This window comes from Dasypus novemcinctus, chromosome 11 (genome assembly GCF_030445035.2).
Source record: "Dasypus novemcinctus isolate mDasNov1 chromosome 11, mDasNov1.1.hap2, whole genome shotgun sequence".
NCBI lineage: Eukaryota > Metazoa > Chordata > Mammalia > Cingulata > Dasypodidae > Dasypus > Dasypus novemcinctus.
The window spans coordinates 43,943,795-43,967,683 of NC_080683.1; the positions used below are offsets into that span (position 1 = coordinate 43,943,795).

The following is a 23,889-nucleotide window of genomic DNA, read 5'->3' on the forward strand; positions in this document are numbered from 1 at the left end:
CCACTTCTTTTCCTTAGAGGCTGCTTAAAACTTTTCTTTAGTAATATTTCTAATCTGGCTCTATTCCTTCATTTATGAGACATTTTATTCTGGACATGAATAATAGGTACAGGTATAAAAACCTATTTTTTTAGTGTGTAGGTAATATTATGCTAAAAAAATGTAGACAGCACATGTCTCTTTCTGTGGTGAAGCCTATGTAGTATATATATATGTTCCTTTATAACACTGAAACCAGGGAGTTCACAAATCTGTGCATTGGTGAATGTCATCTCTCACATAATACCCATAAAACAGGTCAGCTCAAAGATGAATAAACTGGCCACAATTATTGCACAGGTCTACATGACATCTGAGTATATTTACTTTTACAGAAGAAGAAAAATAGGATTAAATCTATATTCACTCTGTATATTGAATAAAAGTTGAATAAAAGGAAATTTTTCATTTTAAAAAATCCGAGGAGACAGGGATTGGTACTATCAATGATCCTTAATTTATTGGGGTCATTTTCTTGCCAAAAAGAAGATAAAATGAGATAAGATTTCATCAGGTAAATTAAACAATTTATAGATGATTGTTGGAGAATAGCAACCATAAATACCCTTTTATGCACATACTTATAAGCAGCTTTGAAACAACATAATATTAGCAGCAGTGATGTAGGGGAGGAACTTGCAAACTTTTCTAGGTTGTTTAATTTCTCTGGTCGACCATAGGACTTACTATATGAATGTTAAATTTATTCATAGTGGATAAAATGTTAGAGAAATTTTTAAAACAACAGTTTCACATTCTTAAGACATTGAATGACTTCCACATCCTCATGAACTATTGGCATTTATATGCATTTTTGCCAAAGTAATGCCCTTTTCTGAAGTATCCACACCAATTGTTAAATTAGGTCTGTATTAATACAAAGGGTGAATTGTTAAGAAGATCAGTACCTAACACCAAACTTTGCTAAATGACTGAAAAGGTAAAGGAAGCAGTAGGTACTGGTGAAGCATTCTTTTCCTGAAGAAGCCTGGAACCATCAGGTTCATCTTTTCTTCCTTGTTAGGATGATTTGGCCAGGTTAATCAATGGGGAATGAGCAATGCATCGGATACACTGTTTGCAAAGAAAGTCATTTCAGTCATGGAACTCCATTTTATATTCTGTTGATTACACAAATAGAAAAAAAATGCTCATGGACTGCCCCATTTTACCAATCCAGTCTTGTCCTGTATATCAAGAAATTTCTGGTTGTTTTACAGTGAGTGATATAGGAAGACCATTTATAGCCTACTAAAAACATTATAAATAAGGACTTCCAAATACCATTGCCTGTTTACCAGGAGGTTGGTCAAGGTATATGTACTTACTCTCCATTTTTATCAGGGTCTGCTTCATTCCCCTACTTCCAAGGTAAGGGAGAAAGCTACAGGTCTGCTATTAGTTGTTCCCTTCCCAGGTTTTATAACAATTATATTATTTGAATGTTCAGAGGCATTGATTTTATAGCCACTGGAGAATAGTTACTTTTTTTAGAAGTTTTCTTATACCTTGACCTTTCAATAGTATTCATAGTCTTACCGAAGGCTTATGAAAGAATAGACTATACACTTCTGCCTCTAATTTTTATCCGCCATTAACGCCTTAATTTTTGTAATCTGACCTCTACCTGTATCCACTCCTCTCCCATTATGCTGAAATAATCCTATGGCTTACATTTGGCTCAGCAACATCTTGTAACATATTACATGAACCACCCTGCCACTTGAATATCTCCTCCCTAAAGTCCATTCTAAAGATTTTCTTGTGCCTGTTTTGAGTCAGTCTCGTTTGCAGGCTTCTCTTCCTTCCCTATCACATGAAGATAGTTATTTCCCTAGCTTCATCCTCAGTTTTCCGTTTTGCTGGACCCATACTTTCCCTTAAATTATATTTCTATTAAAGGGCCCTACTCCAATACCTGTGAAGACAGCTCTCCATTAGTACATCAAAATATATAAACCAAATTCATTATCTCCACTCCCATCCCTTACAGCAAAAGGCTTCCTCCTCCGGTAAACCAAATAATCTGGAAACACTCCTCCTCCTCTTTCACCCCCACATTCAGTGAGTCAATGAGTTTTATCCCTTCCATCAAAATAGATCTAACCCTTCTCCAGTCCAATGTCATATCTGCCCCATTACTTTTCTCATTATCTCTAGTAGTAATCTTTATTTACACCTCAAATTTTCTTTCCATTAAAATTAAAGTACATTCTTCCTTCCTTTGTTGTCTGTTTAAAAATTCTAGTTATTATTCAAAATGCTGATTAAATATCATATCTTTTGTAAAACCTCTCAACCCCCTCCCACCTTCCTTCTCTTTTAAGCCCAGTCAGATCATTTACTTTCTTTCCTGGGCCCATATAAGACTATATACTTAATGTTAAAACACAAAATGTTTTGCATAGTGTTGTGTTTGTCTCTTCCACTATGTTGTAATCTCCTTGAGGGCCGGGATCATCTTTTATTAGTCTTGACCTACTTTAGTGACAGCATTATTTTCCTTTTTATGCTTAGGATATACTCTGTTCTGGGATTCAGGAGCTTATAAATAACACCCCCCGTTTCCTGCCCCCATCTTTGGGTATAATTGGGAACCAGAAATGTAGAAATTCTAAGTATCAACTTAAATGCAATAAACGGGTGTTGAAGCTGTGTCCTTAGGTCTGTACTCTTGTTAATAACTCATCACTAGATCAGCCAGATTCACTGAACTACAACAGGCTTCCCATGCAAGTTAGGCTGGGCCTCTTGTGTCATGGCCACGGCTTGATCTGAGTGTTTGCTATTTGCGAGGGCCTTGCAGCAGGGTTTGGAAAGAGGACTACAGAAAGAACTGTCACTTGTGCCTAATTCTTTAACACAGATTCCTTTATCCTATAAAGCCCTACCTACCTCCTTGTGGGGGAATGAGTAGAAAGGGTGGAGAGAGGCCAAGAGCATATTTGAATAAATGTACCCTAAACACGTAAATGTGAGAACAAAGGGAAAGGAAGTCCCTACCTGTAGCTCAATTTACCTTTTCACTTGAATTGAAATAAATATTAATATTGTAAGTCTTGTTTCAAAATATAAGTATCTATATTAGATAAAATAAATGAAGTTCAGTTTAAAACAATATTGGGGAAAAAGTCCTAAAATGAATAATGGGAATAGATAACAATATACCTATTGTATACATTCAGTTATCTCATTTTTTTTCAGTTTTTCTTCTTTATGTTATAATAACTTCACAGATATCTTTGATTGCTGCTATTAATAGGTTGAATGATTTACATTTCCATCTAATTTCAGTTTTAGATAATTAAGCTGTTTAACCATGTTCAGCCAGGAGATATGCACCATTAAAAGATATGTAGCTATGCAAGTATGTATTAATTACACCCCTAAACACACACACACACATTTGCTTTAAGTTATATTAATGCCAGAGAGAAAAAAAAGCTACAACCAAAGAATCATTTAATTACCTACCAAGGCCTGTCAGCTCTAATTCCAAACTGTTCCTCCTAACTGTCACCACTGTCAAATTCTTTGTTAAGGTTCTCATCATTTCTTACCTATATTATCACAAAGCCTAGAGTCTTTATCTGTTTATTATATATTTAAATATTCACATGTTTATTGATTTTTTTTCTGTATGCATGGTAGTTGCAACTGTCAAAAAGAAACCACTGTAGTTCTCTTCCACAGGAAGCTTGCAGTCTGTATGATTGCATATGCATTAAGAGTGACCTTACTCCCCTTCTGAGCTTAGTGAAAGGGGTGACTCCCAAGAAATAGATGATCTTGAATTACTGAGTGTAGAATGTCTGAGATTATTATAGTGAGAATGTAACTAGCTAATGTAACTTACAGGCAGGCTAGTTTGGAAAAAGAGGAATAAAGAAGGGGCTGGTTTCGTTCAACTTTGTGGCTCACATTTCCTACAACATGCCCTGCCGTTTTAGTCTATAATATAAAAATGGAAGTTAAAGTTTTGTGTATTTCTCAATAATGTGAGAACAAAGATTCTAATTTTGGTCTTTTTCTTCTTTTAATAGGAGAAAAAGATAAAGATATGGCACACATACATAAAACATGTAAAAATATGCTAGTATACTTAAAATTCACAAATGTGTGATATTAAACTTATGTAATGTCTGTTCAAAGAAATGTGTACAAATTGATCCTGTTCTTATCATAACCAATATTTGAGGGAAATGGAAAATAATTTCTTGATACTACATATCAGCATATTCAGAAGGACTTTGAGTGGACAAATACGTATATATTATGCTGTAATATTTGTTTTACAAAATTACCTCATCTCCACAATTGCTTATTTCTAAATGTACACCTTTCTCCTTCATAATTTTAATTGCATGTTTCATAATTATGGCATTTTTTAAAATCCTTTTTTTACTTTTGTTTATGTTTAACTAAACACAAGGACTGGAATTTTACCTCAGGAAGCAAGGTTATTCATAATCCCATCAAGCTAATATTACCTATTACTTTACAGAAATGAAATTATATTAACTCGGTTTTTTTTGTTTTCAAATAACACCATGAGTTTTAACGTAAGTGAGTATAATAATATAGGAAACAAAGTGATTGTAAATGTTTTCAATATTTTTAGACATATTTTTCTTTTTTCTGCATACAAAAAGTGCAGTAAAATAGAAAAAAACATTATGATTATATTGATTGTCCGTTATATATATTTAAACCTAATCCAAACTGTTTTAAACTTTATTAATGTATAACACTTTTACACATACATTCTACAGTGTTTTATCTTCTCCTCAAACTTTGCTACTAAATATTTTCATTTGCTTCACAGCTTCTTCAAAGCCTGAATTGATTTTTCTGAATTTGTCTGTTGAAGGCTAATTGATTAAACATAGGCTTTCAAGAGTTTTCCGACAAGTGTCCTGGTCTCATGTTGACAGGCTTTTACAGCTTTTGTCTAAATTGTCTAATGAATCCAGTAATGGCAAGAAAGATGACCTTTTCCAGGAGTGAGGGAGGCGGACGTTAGCTGGATGTGTCCTTAAAGAGCTTCCAGTTATCCCTTGTTGCCTAAGAAAGCCAATAGCCAGAGAAATTATCCTGCTGAATTTTTCATGTCTAATATACACAAATTTCCATATCTGGCCTGTTCAGTCTTTTACTGTACTTTTCGGTTTTCATCAGGATGTTTATAATATGTGGTTATATACAGACAGACTCTTAATAATACTTTAACAAAAGAATGAACCAGGTTTCTGCTAATCACAAAAATTATTCTTGTAAAATTTTAATTAAGAGAGGCTTCTGCAATTATTAATACAGTTTTTAAAAGGTAATACTGTTTTACAGTTACTTTTATCTACATTGCCCACTTGCATTTATGTGGGTTTTTTACTACAATTTTTTTTTATTTCAATAATTCACCCTGCAGTTTTCCCCAGGAATACTTAAGACTTAACTGGTAGCATTCCCATGAATTATTTCTCCAGGTCATTGGTTCCACTCTAAGGAGCATTTTTATTTCTTCTCTTAATTGTGTTCCTGCTTTGTATTAAATTCACACAGCACACCTTTGCATTCTACCCAGTAATTTTAAACCTTGGTACCAAATAAGCATTGGTACCATATTGAATCTTTTTTTATTTAAACATGACCCAGACCGTTAAGGGTATACATTTTTTAATGGAAATTTATATATATGTATATATACACACCAGCATATTTTAAAAGAAAAAATTTGTACTAAACAGATTTTAACTATATTTCCAAATAAGTTGTATGCCTATTCACATTTAAATCTACAGGTTTTGTTTCCTTACAGTATTATAATTTATCTTTTTAAGACCTGTAAAAGGGAAGATTAAATTATAGAGCAAATAATCTATACTTTGCTTTTTTGGGTGCTTTTCCAGTCCTGTTGTTCCATATATTCTTTTATTTTAGGAGTTACTAAATGTCCTGTTTTTTCCTGTCTTGTTCATTGGGCAAACAGGGGTAGATGGTCCCCCTCCCTAGATAGGAGACGACCTCCTAGTCCCAGGATTCAAATCCAGCATGCATCTCCGGAAAATGACAGGTACTAGACAACTCCTCCTCACAGAAAAGTGGCTTTTAGAGCTTATAGGCCACCAAGTGAAGGATAACCAAGGGAAATGTTGGTTAACATGCTTCCTTTCAGGAACTTGAGGAAGATATGTTGCTATTCCATCAATAAATGTGTCTAACCTCTAATAAAGCACCTCAGAATTCTTACTGAAAAGAGGATTGAATGCAGATGGCACAATTTTAAGCACAACAAAGTCAGGATCCAGGAGGAGAGTTTCTATTTAATTAACATTTGTTTTAGTGTTTTGAATTTCTAGAAAGTTTTTAAATGTTTTTATTTACATGTAAATAAATTTTAAAAATTCTCAGGTGCTTTATACTATATTAAAATCTATTACAGAGTCTGTTCTTTCTTATATTGGTTCATGAGTTAATCTTGGTTGTTTTATTTTTTAGTATGTAAGGTTGTTAATAATGAAGATGAGGCTTTGGAATATATATATATATTTTTTAAATGTCTGGTTTAAAGTAGAACACCTGATTCTTAAATATTTTTTGAATACTGTGCTTTTAAAGAAAGTATTGTCTAGGGCTAGGATCAGTTCACAAGGTAGGTAGTTAAAAATAATATCAGTGCTTTGAATTTTTTTCCTGTTGTTATGCCAGAAGTGCCACAATATATAATTTTCATTGTTTTTTTTTTCCCTTCTCAGTTGCAATTATTTAAGTTTTTCTGATATATATATAATCCTTATCTTTAAATATTTTCTCTACTGGTCACAAAAGATTTTGGGGTGTTTTGAATGTTATTCTCTTGGAGTAAACAGAAATTCAGTCAGCACATTGATAAGATTTAAGTACATGAGTTTATACAGTGAACTCAGAAACAGAACAAGTCATGCAGTCATATGGTTTGTGTGTGTTTGCATGTGTTTGCATGTGTTTTGGTATGCTTGTGTATAGCATTCAGAGTAATTGTAGCCTTAGAATGATATAATTTATCTTGAGTCTGTGATATAAAATACCTTCAGGATTTCAACTTGAAAGAAACATTTAAAATTGCCAGTTAAAAAAAGATGTCATTTTACTGTTGTTGGGAAAGACCAAAAACTTGTTTCATGAAAGTTTCAGCAGTATTTTAGCATGTTTTAATCACTAAGACATTTACCGCTGAACATGATTTGTTTTTACATATTCAGAATGTAAAATTAATTTCTTCTCCTACTCTCTGATTTCTAGGACAGAATTTCTACTCCTAGAAAAATTATTAAAATCTCCAATCCAAAAATTGTTAAAATGTGAAGTGTTTTCAAATAAAAATATAGAATAATTACATAAATTAAATAAAAATTTACATCCACATTGCTACTCATTAATTTAACAAATATCTGTTGTGCCCCTACGGTGAGCACTATTCTAAGGGCTGGCTTTAGAGTAGTGAATAAGGAAAGTAAATTCTTTGCTATCAAGAAACTTGATTTTCATCTCTTATAATGATGGTTCGAGTATAGGGCAATTAAATATGATGGTTTTTTAGTGAATATAAATGTAAGTGTATGTGGGCATTGTTATCAGAATAGAAATCCAAATAATCGTTCCAGTTCTTATATACATGAGATTCATTAGCTTCATTTAATTGTATGTGAATTAATTATATTATCTGATACCCTATATTGTATATATAATTTTAAGGGTAGACTTAGGAGCAGAAATGGTGCTTTTAGTTTATCTAGCTCAGTTTAATAATTGTATAAATGAGAGGACAGAGACTAAAGTAACTTGCCCAAGGTCTTAATTAATTCTTGGATTCTTATCTACTCTTCATTGTAATCATTAAGATTATTAAAGGAAGCTCTTATTAAAACATAATTTAGATTATACATTTTGGTTTTTTATTTTGGCTTATTTGTAAATAAGTTCTATATTAAATAAATAGATATAAATACTGTTATATGATTATATTTGTAGTGAATAGAAAACTTTCATTAAAATACAGGAATAATATGTGCCCCTAAAAATAAGAGAAATTACTAAAGCATGTAATGTTTTTATTTGTAGGTACCATGCCAACACATGGTATGGTGATAACTTGCATTTCATCTCTCACCAGCTTTCTTATCTCATTCAGGATTTTCTACCAATTTCTAAGTGAATTTAACGTGGCATCAGATTTGGGTATAGTGAATGTTCATAAGATTTGGGTATTGGCTAGCTTTTGCCCTAGGATGCTGGTAGCCAGGAACAGATTCTAAAATCAGTAATACTTTATACAGGCAGCTTTTGGGTGTCCTGTCTTGGGGCCACATTTCTGTAACTTAAAAATAGTATTGTAATACCAAAAGTAAATTCTTGCTTAAGAAAGTTCTGTAGTAAATTCAAATAAGGAGAAAAGTATTTAGGTGCCCTCTTATTTCCCATAGTATAAATGCACACATGGACACATTTTTTATTTCATTTTCAGTCGTAAGCATTTTTTATGCCAACTCTGATGATACCGTAGATTTATTTGGAATTAACAGAGGTCAGTTCTTCTAGATATAGGAATACATCCCAGAAGGTGTAGATATTTTTTAAAGTGCTGGAGGAAAAAAATATATAAATTTGGAATATCCAGAGAAAGTTTCTAACTTTAAAATTTTAGTGAAAATTTCCTTCTTTTACTACTAAAAATGTTAAGCCTTTTTAAAATTATCATTCCATCAAGAGTGTCTCTTTGTAAATGGCATTTATTTTAACATGCAAAACTTTTTTTGAACCTTTATGTTCACTAATTCTGTTTGTGAATCTTAACACTTAGAGCTACTGTGACTTGAAATTAACCAAAATTAGTGAATCATAATTAAGAAGAAAATTTATTTGAATATATCCTTGAAGCATAAAATTTCTGAGTTTAGTGGTCAATCTTTAATCAATCTTTAAGCATGAAAGCATACTGTAAGTTATTATCTAATTGAATTTTAAACCCTTTTTGGTAAATGCCTTACTCAAGAAAATGCACTATTCTTATTTGGTGCATTTTGAGATGTATTTTAACACTTCATTAACTTGATGATATTATCATCAACATTTTGATTAAGAATATTTTTGCATCACCCTACATGATATTTTTTTTTTTTTTTTTTTTTATAATTTAATTTTTTTTATTGACTTTGTAATAATGTTACATTAAAAATATATATGTGAGGTCCCATTCATCCCCACCCCCCCACCCCCCCCTCTCCCCCCCCAACAACACTCGTTTCCATCATCCTACATGATATTTTTAAGGATATGATTTATCAATATGTGACCTAAATAAATACTGAAAATATTTGATAAAAATAACCCTGTTTTCAGGTATTCTAAATTATTAGGTCAACAAAAACATTCCACTGTGCTTAAGATTAATTCCTGAGTCATTCTGTTCAAGTAGCTGTATTTGTTTTGCAATCATATTTGTGTAGTTTTCCATTCTTGTCTGGTGGCAGCTACTTGTGAGTGAGAATTTTGGATTGACCGTATTATTTGGTTTATTAAGTAAGATTCACAATGAATGGATCTTCTTTTTCATTGAAAATATTCCTGGAATAAACAAATCACCCACTTTTTAATTCTGGAATTGCCATATGGGTGCACATTTAATGTAGAACCACTTATAAATTCAGTACATTACTTATTATTTATCATTTTTTAACCTTCATTACTTCCTTTATTATGTGTGCTTTTCAAAAACGCTATTTATTTGAATAAAAGAAATATACTCATGTTCTCAAATACATACTGATTTTTTAGTTAATGGCTGTGGTCATGTTTATAAATACTAATAATATGCAAGGGACACATATCTTAATTGCATGAAGCCATCTTCAGTGAATATGAACGTTTTATTTTGGTTCATTCTTTTCTAATGTATTTTTCTCTTCCCAAACTTATAAGGAAGTAAGATGTTAAAGATTTGCACTCTACAATAAAATAATGTAAGCCATCGAGGTAGACAGCCAGTATGCACACAGATGTATTCTCATGAAATCAGTGTTAATTTAATTAAATTAAATGGTAGTAGATTTTTGTTACATTGTAACAAAACAGAAGATGACTTATTTTCACTTTATTATAAAATGGTCTTAAATGATCTTACTGTTTTATTAATATATTAATTTGACGTTTTAATATACAATTTGACATTGTAATATCTACAGAAATGCTTTATTTACCAATGTCTCCAGGAAATTGTTCAAACTGAAATTAGTTATTGAACAGGAAAGTTGCATAGAAATATAACAATTATTTCTCTCTACATTTGTGCATTTTATAAATCTTTATACTTTAATTTAAAAATGGAATAATTATTGAAAGTGGAACTTAAAAAGATTTAGGTTTAATTAAGAAAATACTAATTTTCTGATTATTGCTTTAACATAAATTTAATAATTAAATAGTTGTTGCTATACTTTCTATTGTTCCTTTATAGTTTTTAAAGAATTTCATTTTCATCCTGAAAATTAGGAAGCATAATGCAAAGTCATAAAACTAGTACTTCATGCAGAAAATAACTTCAGATTTCTGATTCTTGAATTTTAAAACCACATCTGATTTAAACCAAAAAAACATTACTTATGAATAATGAAATAACAAAATTTTAAAGGAACTAAAAAGCATATTAAAAGTAAAATTAAATAAAATATGTTGAAATATTGAAACTATGACCTCTGTTTTTCATTTCTGTCCATTGAGTCCTTCCATAATCACCAGCTCATTTCTCTGTATAGAAGAGTTTAGAGAAGACCTAAGCACATGGTAACCTAATGATGTATCTTGACCACCTAATTAAGGCCTATTTACCTTGGATAAACCCCTTAACTTTCTAGAACTCAGTTCCCTCATCTGTAAATTTAGAGAGGTGCAGTCAGAGTAGCTGAATTCTAATGTTCTCTAAGATACTAAGATTGAGTCTGTGCTGTCTTGTTGCATCATACGACATACTTTGGGCCTATAATAATAACTGATTTTTTGTTGTGTATGAGACAGTGAACCAGAGGACATTTCTTACTTAAAGCATTGTGTATTTGTTAAAACCCAGAAAATAATGCAAATTTCTATTTCTACATTTGTTAGATTTGATTTAACCTGAATTTTGTAGCCCTAGTTTTTTGCTCATTGTAATTTTTAGATTCAGTGAAAGAAAATTTCAGTGACATTTGAAGACACAGAAAGACATCCTTAACAAGAGGGTAAAAAGAAATAAGATGTATGAACCTCAGCCTAAATATTTTTATCATCTAGCTATGGTGCATGAACTTTGAACATGATACTTTTTTAGATGAATGAGTCTTTGCCTTCAAGAAACAACTCTATGTTATTATTTTTGACAATGCTTTAATAACACCACTTGTTCTAAATACTAAAACTATAAATCCTAGTTCTAAATAATATTATAAATCTATAAATAATACAAATGTAAATACTAAGTCATACTGAAATACCTAGAATGAGCAAACTTTTTTTTAAATTTAAATGTATTAATGCCAAGGGGAAGGAAAGTAACAGGTCCTGACCCTCCAGCTATTTCCGCAGTCCAGTCAGGAACAGGATCTGCCAGAGGCTAGGGCCAGTGCTGCATAGTCTGTGGTTAATAGAGGTGTCTAGGGAGGGGTGAGCACATCAGCAGCTCTAGTCTTCGTTTCTTCCCCACAAATGAGGAAGTGGTCATGTATTACTTTAGGACTTCCCCTTCCCACCCAGTCCTCTCAAATTTTGGGATTGTATTCTTATTGCCACTTTGCAGATGAAAGCCTGAGGTACAGAGTGGTCAAGTCACTTGACAGAAACTGAGCTGACCTTAAACCCAGAAAGTCCGACTCTAGAGTTGATGCTCCTAACCACTATGCTCCAGTGCCATTTCTAGAGATGAAGTGTGATCCCTGCTCCTAAGATTTTGGACTCTCAGTTCATATCCTAGTTTGGGCACTTAATGACTGCTAGATAGAGCAAATTATTTAACCTCTCTATGCTTCAGTCTCCTTACTCTTAAAAGGGAAGGTTAGTTCCTATCTCATTGGATTGACAAGAAGGTTAGATAAATAATGCAGGTAAAGTGATCATGCTAGCATATACAGCAAGCTCTTAGTTAACATTATTAATATCATCATCATCGTTATTGCCACTGTCTTCACCATCAATTACTGTGATAAGCTGGTGTATTAATCCATTAAGTTTTAAAATACATAAAAAGTAGTAAGAGTTTAAAAGTGTCACAGAATAAGTGACATTTAACTTGTCTGTATAAATTAATAGAGATCACTAGAGGTAGGTGGAAAAGCAGGAACTTTGTTTTAGGTATCCATAACCTTTTTCATTATGCAGGGATTGAAAGTTTCTGCAAAAGCCTCTCAAGTTCTATACAGTCCCTCTTCCTACCTTACCCCACTCTCCTACTGTTGGATTCTTTCCTTTTATATTTCCTCTGGCTCTCTCAGCTCCTGTAAGTTACCGAGTTCCTCTGCCTGAGATTCTTCCCAGATAACAGGCATGGCTAACTTCCTCATCTGAAGTCCTTTTTAAAATTTCACCATCTCAAGGACTCCTTCCCTGTTCACCCTACTTAAAATTGCAGCCTGCTCCTGTCCTAAACCCCCATCCCACCAATACAGTCTTGATCTTATGTGTGTGTGTGTTTTTGTTAGCATTTATCACTTTTTAACACACTGTAATTTACTTGTTTTGAGTTTTTTTCTTATTTATTGGCTGTCAGGGCAAATAAACTATAAAATTGCTTGAAGGTGGATAGCTTTGTCTTTTTCACAGACTTATTGCAGGCAACTAGAGCAATGCCGGGCACATATATATGCTAAATAAATGCTTGTTGAATAAATAAATACATGAAAACCTTTAATGATGAGTTCATTAGTTTGCCTGCAGCACTCTGTTCTCACTCTGCCCTCACTCTGATAAGAGATGAGAAAAGGAACTTTTTTTTCTTCCAAACAGTTGTCCTGAGCACTCTTTGGGATCAAGCAAAAATTCCCCATACTAGAACACTCCATTTCCTTTTTTTTTTAATTTAATTTTATTTTTTTAAGATTTATTTTTTACTTTTTATTTATTTCTCTACCCTTCCCTGCCCCCGCCCCCAGTTGTCTGCTCTCTGTGTCCATTTGCACTGTGTTCTTCTGTGTCCGCTTGTATTCTTGTCAGCGGCCGCCAGAATCTGTGTCTCTTTGTTGTGTCATCTTGCTTCGTCAGCTCTCCATGTGTGCGGCGCCATTCCTGGGCAGGCTGCACTTTTTTCGCGCTGGGCGGCTCTCCTTACAGGGTGCACTTCTTGCACATGGGGCTCTCCTGTGCAGGGGGCACCTCTGCGTGGCATGGCACTCCTTGTGCACATCAGCACTGCATGTGGGCCAGCTCATCACAGGGGTTTGAACCTTGGACCTACCATGTGGTAAGTGGACGCCCTATCCGTTAGGCTAAATCCGCTTCCCTCCATTTTCTTCTGAGCTCAGGTACCACCTGGCTGTGTAGTCCTGCTTAGTCAGCTTCTCCATTCTCCTTCCCTTCGTTTACCTCCTCCTGCTAGGTAGCCCTCTCTTCTTCCCTGAGCTTCAGGAACAAGCTTCCTTTCCCAATTACTGTCTCCTATTGATTTCAGGCACCATCTGTGCTATGTACTTCTTGACTCTCTTACCCCACAACTCCCTTTCATGACCTCAGGAGCAATAAAGTAATTAATACTTGACCATGTATATCAGAGAACGATTCCTCTCTTAATCCTTCCCCAGGCCTGTAGCAGATTTCGTGGTTTCTTCCCTTCTTGAATCAGGGTGCGTCCACAGGACCATGCATCTGTTTTAATACATTCCCATCTCTGTGCTTGTGTTCCTCTACGTCCTTGATACTGGGCAATGTATGGTAAAAATAATTTAGGAGTCAAACAGGTGTACATTCTCATCGGTTCTTCTGATTGTTCTTGCCCTGAACCTGCTCCCTCCCCAGTAAAATGGAGAGGACAGTTCCTTAAAGGATTTTCTTGAAGGTTAAGAAAGTTAATCCTTCACACTGTTCCTGGCATAGAGTCAGTCTTCAGTATATTGAGTACCCTTTCTTCCAACTATTTCGGGAAAGTGATGTGAAAGTGTCTCCTGTTTCTTCCTTTTTTCCATCTTAGAATGGGATTTTTAAGAGTGACAGGTGGCTGAAGAAAACACGCCACACACCTGAGGCCTCACTTGGAAGGTTAAGATAGTGTGAACCAAGTTTCTGGCAATAGCAAAAGAGATGGGGAGAGCTGAGACACCCTAAAAGTCATTGCATCCTGTGAAGGCAGACTTTTTACCTTTATATGTGTTTCTAGCACCTAGCAGGAACTGATGTGTCCTGGACACTTGGTTAGGATGTATGTCATTAATAAGTAAAGGCTGTTGTCTCGTTAAGATTGCTGGAAAGAAGGGAGATCAGTAAAGAAAACTAGGCATAAATTGTGGAGAACCAATAATAAAAATATACATTCTACATTATGGTTTCTCTGTGTGTTTTTTTTAAGGTGTGAGTTTCTTGACGCACAGTATTTTTCTGTTTTTTTCAAATATGTGGTAGCTTAGACACATTTTAGTCTAAATAGGCATATGCGAGCTGCCTTGAGGAGGTAAGTCCTATATAAGACGTTTCTCTGAGAAACTGCATTTCAGCTTCCAAATGTTCAATTTGCAGATGTACTTTTGGAACATAGGGCAAATCAGGAACTTTATTTACATTAGTTCTTTAATTTGTGATATGTGCTTAATTTTTTAGAAACTCAAAATTACAAAAGCATCTTCAGTGTACAAAAAATTTTGATGGTTGATTTAAAACACTTTCACTTTTGTCAAATATATTTCACTATAACATTTTTCTTCTCTTCATAATTTTGTGGGGGAAAACACTTTGTGGCACACATGCTCAACTTGTAAGCTAAAGGGTGTATCACCCTTTTTGGTCTTTCAGTGCCTAAACCATTACCATCATCATGTTTACCATCCCTGCATTTCTCCATTGTTGAATTTGTTTATTCATCAGGAAAGGCAGAGTTGCTCAGCAGGGGCCCAAAAATAAATCATTTCATAGACTTACCTATCTTAGACTACTGAAATATCAGCTTCTCATGTTTCCTGTTGGGCAACTTGTGTCTTCTACACTGCACCCTTTCTGATTTTTATTTATTTTTATTTTAAAAAGTAGTGCCTGACAAAACCATTTAGGTAAGATACTTGCCATTTTTCTGGTCTATTGCTTTTATCATTGTATGCTATTATTGTAGCTTTATTTATCATATATTCTGTATTTCTTTAACATTTCATTCCACAGGCACTCCAGAAAGTCTGAAAGATCTAGCATCCAAAAACAGACTAGGAAAGGCACTGCCTCTGATACAGAAAGGTAGGCTTGGTGTTGTGCTGTGATGCCATCTTCTGCTGTACATATTCAGGGGTCCCATCACTCTTGTTTTACATGCTAAGTTTTTAAACACAAACTGTGATGTTTAAAGTCATCCATGTAAATACACCTACTCCTAAATGGGAATGTCCTCATTTAAGAAACAAGAGAAGAATAATTTGAAGGCAGTCTTTAAATCTTAGACTTAAAAAAAAAAAAAGCCAACTCGTATCTTTCCCTACTGATCATACTGATTACTAAAGAGGATTAAATCCATACTTGTTCCTGTATACATATTAGAACATTAATATTTTGTTTCTGGGACCATTTAAATGTTACCAATGAATATAGTACCTGTAATATGCAAGTATTTTGAGTGTATATTATTTATGTGAATAATACCATATTATTCTGTCAATCTCTTCTACAAGTGGATAGTCTAGAATTGTATTTATATTTTACAACCAATGATATTTGTTAAAACATGTAAAAATAAGGGATTGCTGACTTTTTTTGAAATTCAACTTCAACAGTTTTTTAAATTTCAGTATAATGTTACTCTTTTGCCATATCTATAAAAGCACATAAACTAACAACTAACATATATTCATTCACCCTTTTATTTATCCAACAATTATTGAGAGCATGTAGTGAGATACCACTGTAAATGAAGGAATTTTTCTATTTCCTATTAAAGAGTTACACACAAGGTACAGAGAGAACCCAAAGGAGTAGAATGAGAATGAGACTAGGAAAGTTTCTTAAACAGGTGTCACTTGAGCTAAATCCAGATAGAAAGTTCGATGAGCAGGAACAACCTGCAGAAACACTGAGTTTGGGAAATTGTAACAATTTTTAGATGGATGGAGAATAGAATTCAGGTAATGGGAAGAGAAGACTGAAAATAAAACTGCACAAATCATTAGAAGTTACATTGTGAATGATCTTGTGAGCCATGATAAAGAATTTCAACTTGGTTCTATTAATTCATAAGCCATTAGTGGGCTTTAAAAATGGGAAACAGATTATCAATTTTGAATTCAGAATTATAAATCACTTTCAACATTTTGAAAGGTGGATTACAAGATCCAAGGGTGGATGTAAGATACTAGCTAGATAATCACAACTGCTTTGCAGAGATAGAATCTGTACAATTCAGTGATTCATTCAGTTAACAAGTGCCAGGTTCTTTGCTAAGAGCAAAAACTACAACCTTGAGCAGTGAACAAAGAAAACTTTCCAGAGGAAATTATCCCTGAGTTGAAAACTGAGAAACAAGTAGATGATAGACAGGTTAAAGGATGTGAGTGAGGGGTAAATAACATTTATTCCTGACTAATGGTCTTTGGAGATACAAAATAATTAGGGAACTTTAGGGTAGAACAAGGATCCAAGGAAATTCCAAAAAAAATGTTGAATAGGAATTCACTTTTACAAAGAAATTGGACATCGAGGGAAGAAATGAAGAGTTCTAACAGCGATATATATAGTCTGTAATGAAATAATACAGATTGTTTCTATTCACACATTTTTTAATCTCATTTCAGCTAAATCCAGTTCTTTCTTTATAGCTATCATTTTAAATGACTTGAATTCATTAGGCAAGTTTTCACTCTCCAGCCATCCTTCCCAGTCCCACACACGCAGTTTTAATTATTTTGACATGATTGAAATGTTTCCTCAAAGTCAGGTTCTTTTTATTTCATTCATGTTTCTTTCATTAAATTAACAGTTAATAGTCAAGTGACTACTATGTTATGGGAGTTTGATATATCAACACTTTTTTAAGAATGGAATACTATTTTACAAAGTGCTGGATAATTTTAGAGGAAACCGAAAGTGCTTAACTTAGATGAATGATATTTGACCTCTGCAACACTGAAAATCATCAGTGGATAACAAATCTTCCTTCCCTCCAATAAGAATAGCAAGGGTATGATTAACTCCCAGTTCAAATGTTTGAAAGACCTACTGCTGAAGGACCGTATTCATATTACTCTTGCCTATACTCTGCTTGTAGGTCTTTACAGAAAACTTTGACCTTTCAGGAGAGTAGATTTATTTGATAATAAAGATTTTCATGATTTTTATATGAATACATATTACATACCTAGTTTTTGAGTATGAATAGTTTAATAGCTAGTTCAAAAGGAAGAAAAGTCCTAGCTTTTCTCTATTACTGTTAGCTCTCATTTCTTCAGAAGGTATTTTGAGTTGACATCTAACTATGACTGAACCAAGATTACTGATTCTTGGTCATTAAAAGTTAGCATTTTCCTAAAAGGAGTCATACCATGCAGTCATACCTTAACTCCTAGCACATTTGCTGTGAAATAAGTATAAGTTTGATGCCCATTGTCAGCCTTAACAAATTTGGCCCTATGAGGAATAGCATTCTTCTAAGAAAATATTTTGAAAGACATTGTGACCAGTTGTAGCAGACAGGCAGAAGTGATTTTGTGTGTGTGTGCCCAGCCATTTAGAAACAGTGCTTCTGATTGTCTTGGGAAACTCTTCAGTCAGATAAAAGTTTGGAATTTCACCCTCATGTTGACTCAGCTACATAAACTGCTAGCACCATTTTTACTTTTTCATGGGGGAATTTTAAATATGTATCCTAATGGGGGATATTTTGTCTAGACTACTATTTAGACGAGCTTAAACATTCATTTTATGTTCTGCTGCTGCTATTGGAAAGAGCCTCTGCAGGCTCCAATACTGTGTAACCTAGTCAGGAAGAATCATTTTGAAGGTGTGACTTTAAATACCATGTGCGTGTCCATCCCCTAACAAGGCATTTTTTAAAAAACCATAAATACATTTTAAAGCTACAGTCGAAGCAATTCATTGCAAGTCCATTTGCAACAATAGGAATGTCTGAGTAAAGAGAACCTAAGGTTTTGGTAAAAAAAATATTTTACTTAGGTTCAAGTCAAAACAATAGTCTTAGGAGAGAGAGTAGACATGAATTGAGCTCATTGGTAAATACTATATATTTGAAATGGAGTCAGTGAACTTGAGTCAGGCCTACTTAGGCTTGAATTGGAATTTTGTACTAGAAGCCTCATATTTATGTTTTAAACAATTAATAATATTACCTTCCACATAAAAAATGTTTGGAATATCAAATGATACATATAGCAGAGTAAGTACTCATTAAGTACAATTTTCCATATATTTGTTTCCTACCAACACTCAAAACATAATTATGTGAAGTATTGCTGAACAGTTCAATACTTGGACATATATTTGTGCTTTGTGTTACAAAATTAATACATACAAATATGTGAAATTACCATTTTTTTATGTCATGATATGGGAGAAAACCTATCTCAATAAACAGAAGGGCAAGTATTGGAGCTACACAATCTTTTGCTTCACATTAGCTCTGTCTTTTGGCAAGTCATTCTGTGACCCTTAATTATTCTATCTATAAAATGGTAGTAATACTACTTACTCATCTCAGTATTGCAAGGATACAAAAAGTGTGTACATTGTTTAAGAAAACACAAAAATATATAAATACACAAATACATACAAAACATACATATTCATACATATGCACACACATATGTATATGCATATACACACATGCATTCAGTGTCTCTGGCATGTATAGATGATTGGTATGACTACTCAGTAAAGAATGGTTAATTACTATCATTTTACTTATTCATTATACCTGTCCCATTCTTTAATCTGGTTATTCTAAATCTCTCTCATTCTTCTTACAGCCTTATATTCTTCACACATCCCATGTCATTGAAAAGGTCAAGGCTTTAAAGCCTGGATTCTCTCAACTTTCTACTTGTATAAACAAACTGTATGTGGTACCATTATCTCTAATATCCAAAACCTTGTTCTTTTCAAATTCTGCTTTCACTTTCTCCAGTTTCCCCTCTGGTATCCAGCCTTTCTGCCACACTCCTCTTTCTTCCTCAAGGGGTTTTCAGTGCGTCCCCTGTGGTCTCGACTCTCATACTTGTTATAAATTGGCTGGTGGCAGGAACTGTTGCATGACTGCAGGACTTTTAGTTCATGGAAAAAAAAAAAACTGACCTTGTGCTAAATGATTAACCTCTTACACCACCGGCTGTTTCCTCAGGTTCTGTAAGCCTCAAGCTGTGAGCTTATCAGGCTGTGTAATATTCACCCAGAAAGCCATATTTTTGTCTCTGAAATTGATCTTTGCAGTTTTGCCATTTAGTTTAGGTGTACCTCATAAGGTGAACCTAAATTATTCACATTTCAAGTTTCATTTAAGTAGTCTTTTTAGTGCTTATGAATTGCATTGAGGAATGAAGCAAGATTTTAGTGAAATTGCAGAACTCATGAAATTTCTCAATACTAGGGTAAAAACTAACATTTGGTTTCAAACCCCATTTAGAAAGTCTATTTTGAACAAGGAATGCCTAAAATTTATGGTCAAGATAATGGCTTTTAAAGAGTAATAGGCAAAAACACTTACCATAAGGGACTTGATCATGTAGTCCTTCCTACAGTGATTAATTCGATAAAATATTTGTAAGCACAGTTGAGTTAGAGTGAAAAGTCCATTCAGAATGAGCAGTTTTCATTACGTAGAGTATTTGTTTTTTTTTCCTTTAACTTAGATATATAGGTGACAGTCAAGGTTTCAGAGTCTTTATTAGAGTCTGATAAATCATTAATCCATAGCTCAATAAGATAAAATGCATATGTATTACAGACCTAAACTTTACCTTTTTTGGTTTTTGAATCCTGACCTCTTCCCATTTTATTGTTCTAAAAACGTGGAGGTGCCCTGAATCAAAATCATTATAGCTATTAAAATCATTTTACTTAAAATAAGAGGAATACAGTCAATCTGAACAAAATTGAATTAAGAACTCAATAATTAATATGCTTTGGGTCACCAATATTTATTCTTTACCCTTACAACACTTTAGTGACATAATAAGTGAATTTTACAGCCTTGCTTTAAAAAGGATGAGGGATTATTGCATTGCTTCCACTGTAAAAATCAAGATATTTTAGATGTGGGTTTTATTTAGAATATGTATAAGCATCAGTTTTTCATTATGAATTCTTTATTCAAAGTTGTGTTCATAATAATTTCAAACACTGTATTAAGGTAATACTCAATATAAGGATAAATATTTTTTCAGTTATATTTTTATCCATAGATCTGCCATTTCCATTTAATCAGTTCTGTAATGAAGCATTTTCTATCTCATATCATTTTAATTCTTTTGTTTGCTGAAATTAACCATAAAAGATATCCTTTGCAAAGTTTATTGAAAAGTAAATTTATAAACATTGTGAAAATATACACAGATTTCTGATTCCTTCAGGTATTATTTCTTCTTGAAGACAATTGCTTGAAATATCCCTGTATTCATCATTCTAATTATATTCACTCATTCAATTAACATACCTTTATTGAGCTCTTAATCTCTGTGTAGCTGTGTTCTAGGCTTTAGACATATAGTTCAGTAAAAAACAAACAACAACAACAAAAGCAAACATAAGTCTCTGCCCTGTAGAAATTACAAGAGGTTTATTACTTCAAATAATCCCTTTAAAAACCACATGGCATGAATATTTGCAGTAACAACTTAGCTTGACTTGAATTCCATTTCAGTAATTGTGTGATGAGTTTTCTTCTAGTTTTAAAAATCACTGTTTTAAAAGAGTAACCAGGTTTTCCTTGGACAGATATTTGGTATCAAAGTAAATGTGAACCTGCTGACTGAAGATCTTTTTTGACCCTAATGTTTTAGGGTTCTCCCACCATGTCTTTCTAGAAGGGGACACGCAACCCCAAGAGCGACTGAACAGCCAGTCTTTAGGGGGAAACATCCCGCTCGCTCGAGGTCGAGTGAGCACTCTAGTGTCAGAACACTGTGTTCTATGCACCACCTTGCCCCTGGAGGGTCGGCGCCACCTTCTCCGCTTCTGACAAGGTCGCTATTCAATGTCCAGCCCAGCATCCATGTTCTGCCTCCAGGTGTTGGTGTGGTGTTGTACCTTCCTGAGCACTCGATGCTTTCACTCATTATGACACCATGGTTTTTAATTCTTTCTTTGTGACACTTAAACCTCTCCCACATCCTCTATTACTTGCATCTATTTTCACTGTGCTGGTAGTATTCTATTATTCCTGCCAATTAGCTACCACTGAAAAATAAATTTGGCTGTGTATGTCCTTCCATCTGTTTGTGGCATATTCATATATATTTTTTAATTACGTGAAATTTTTATAAGAAATTACCTGAAATGAAAACTTGTATTTGCTATAAGAGGTAGAAGAGGAATTTTAAAAAATAGGCATTCATGTGTTCAGTAAAATATTAATGTTTTAGAGTTCTTAGTTTAAAAAAAAGTTGGAATGCCAGCAGGTGGAATTCAGCTTACTCCTTTGCAGCAGTAATGCATCTGTGTGCTACTCAAATTTTCATTTGTAATTTCAGATTTTGCAGTAGTAGGTTTCTGATCATTGATTGAAGGTCATTTTTTGAAATACTATTCAAGATTTTTCCTATTTAAAAATAACCTGTGATTGGTGATTTAGAAAAATCTGCTTCTAGAATTATACTTAACAGTTATAAATAATTCTAGAGTATATATCAACTTAATAGCTATTTAGGCAATGATCTCTTTTCACTAATTTAATCATAGCCTTAAGATACAGAGGCTGTAATTAATACATTTGGTTTAGCACTACCAAGAATGGATAACCTGCCAGAAAGCACAACTTCAAAGAAGCTTAATGAAAAGAAGTGAATCCAGTTCTCTTCAGTTCAGGAATTCTTTAGGCAGAACTGTGTGACAGATAATTCCCTCTTTCAGCCTATTTTAAAATACCCCTTATACACTTATCATAAGTAAGAAGTTTTTTATTTTGCTTTCAAAGGCCCAGTTGAGGGTTTTATGCCTGTTATAATAGTAATAGGAGGGAGGAAAATATTTTTTTTAGACCATGTTGGAATTTAACTGTTTCATTCTTCCCCCCACCCCTACCTTGTTTTTTGCCTGCAGAATGCACCGACAAAGAAGTCCAACCCAATCTCCTCCAGCAGACACGTCCTTCAGCAATCGCAGGGGAAGACAGCTCCCACAAGTGCCAGTGAGAAGTGGCAGTATAGAACAAGGTATCCAATAATGGGAGACCATTGTCCAAAATTCTTGGGTCTGAGAACCTCCTTTTTTTATACAACTTTTATTAAATGAATGGTAGTTTGGTTTAACCTAAAAATTTAAGTTTATTATAAAAATTTCCCCAGCACCTATCTGTAGTGGTTTGTTGCATATCACTCATATCCTGAGTGAGTGAATGAGTGAATACTAGATTGTCAATTAATAGAACTGAGTAAGATAAAAAAAAATACTTTTGTTCAAAGGAACAAAGGAAGAAAATAAAAATTAAAACCTCAGTACAATATGGTATTATATGTATTAAAAGGAGACATATTTACCTCATTTTAAAAACATTTTAAAAATTACACAGCTGATTTAAAAATTTTTTTTAACTTGCAATATCCCTGTATTTTTATGTAAGCTTGATGATGATAAAATGGCTTGGAACACACATTTTCCTATCCTTTTACAGTCCATTTTATTTTGTTTACCTTATTTTAAACATTAGATTGTATTTTATTTTCCTGAAGTGTGCGTGCATGTGTGTGTGTATGCTTGTGTGTATCTATCGACTATGGAGACTAAATTAACTGAACTATCTAGCCAAAATGATTGAAATACTGGGTTAAATAGTCAATTTTATTCATATGACTCAATGCGCTATCACATTTCCCAATAAGTGAAATGAATTGTTGCCAGTAAGTGTTATTACATATTTCTCATCAGGGATTTGCTAAGCAATTTATTGATTTAATTTTCTAATTTGGAGTTATAATATAAATGAAGTGGTCTTACATATATTAAAACACATCTTATAAATCTTTATCCCCATCAAACAACTGAAAAGTTAACATTTTGAGTATTTTTCAAGTTTCAATTGTTGCTGATGTAAAATTTGTATTTCCAGTTTATATTGAGGGTGCTGGGTATGTGTTTTACTCACTTAGTTGAAGTTCTTTCCTGAACATAGAAATGTTAAAGATCTAAGATAAATGCATTGTTTCAGAGACTGATGTGGTACAGTGTTTTGTTTTTTTTCGACTGCTCGATTATACTAGAAAAATTAATGTAGATTTTAAGAGGTAGCAGCTTACTAATAGAGAAATACTGGTATAGTGAACTTTGTATTTGTGTTTTTAAAAAACTCATATATACCATCATACTTCAATTTTCAGGGTTGCTCTAGGGTATTCTTTTAGTTATTCAGAAAAATATGCTTTGTGAAACTCTGACTTTCTTTTCTAAAATACCACTTAATTCATTTAAATGATCAGTTTACATGTTTAACAAATTTTCTCTTCTTTT

At 33.4% G+C, this 23,889-nt stretch overlaps 1 protein-coding gene across 50 annotated transcripts in view; it reads left to right on the forward strand.

The window, feature by feature from the left end:
- The window catches only part of RIMS1 (regulating synaptic membrane exocytosis 1), a 538,768-nt gene that overhangs the window by 367,951 nt on the left and 146,928 nt on the right, over nucleotides 1-23,889 (forward strand). For 20 of the 50 annotated variants that reach the window (XM_058306998.2, XM_058307003.2, XM_058307008.2 and 17 more), the window contains one exon: nucleotides 22,486-22,598. In XM_058306998.2, the coding sequence (XP_058162981.1) occupies nucleotides 22,486-22,598 (113 nt within the window). Of the gene's footprint in view, nucleotides 1-6,025; nucleotides 6,110-15,396; nucleotides 15,469-21,227; nucleotides 21,411-22,485; nucleotides 22,599-23,889 lie in introns of all 50 variants that reach the window. The other 30 variants (XM_058306994.2, XM_058306996.2, XM_058307022.2 and 27 more) reach the window with 3 other exon arrangements.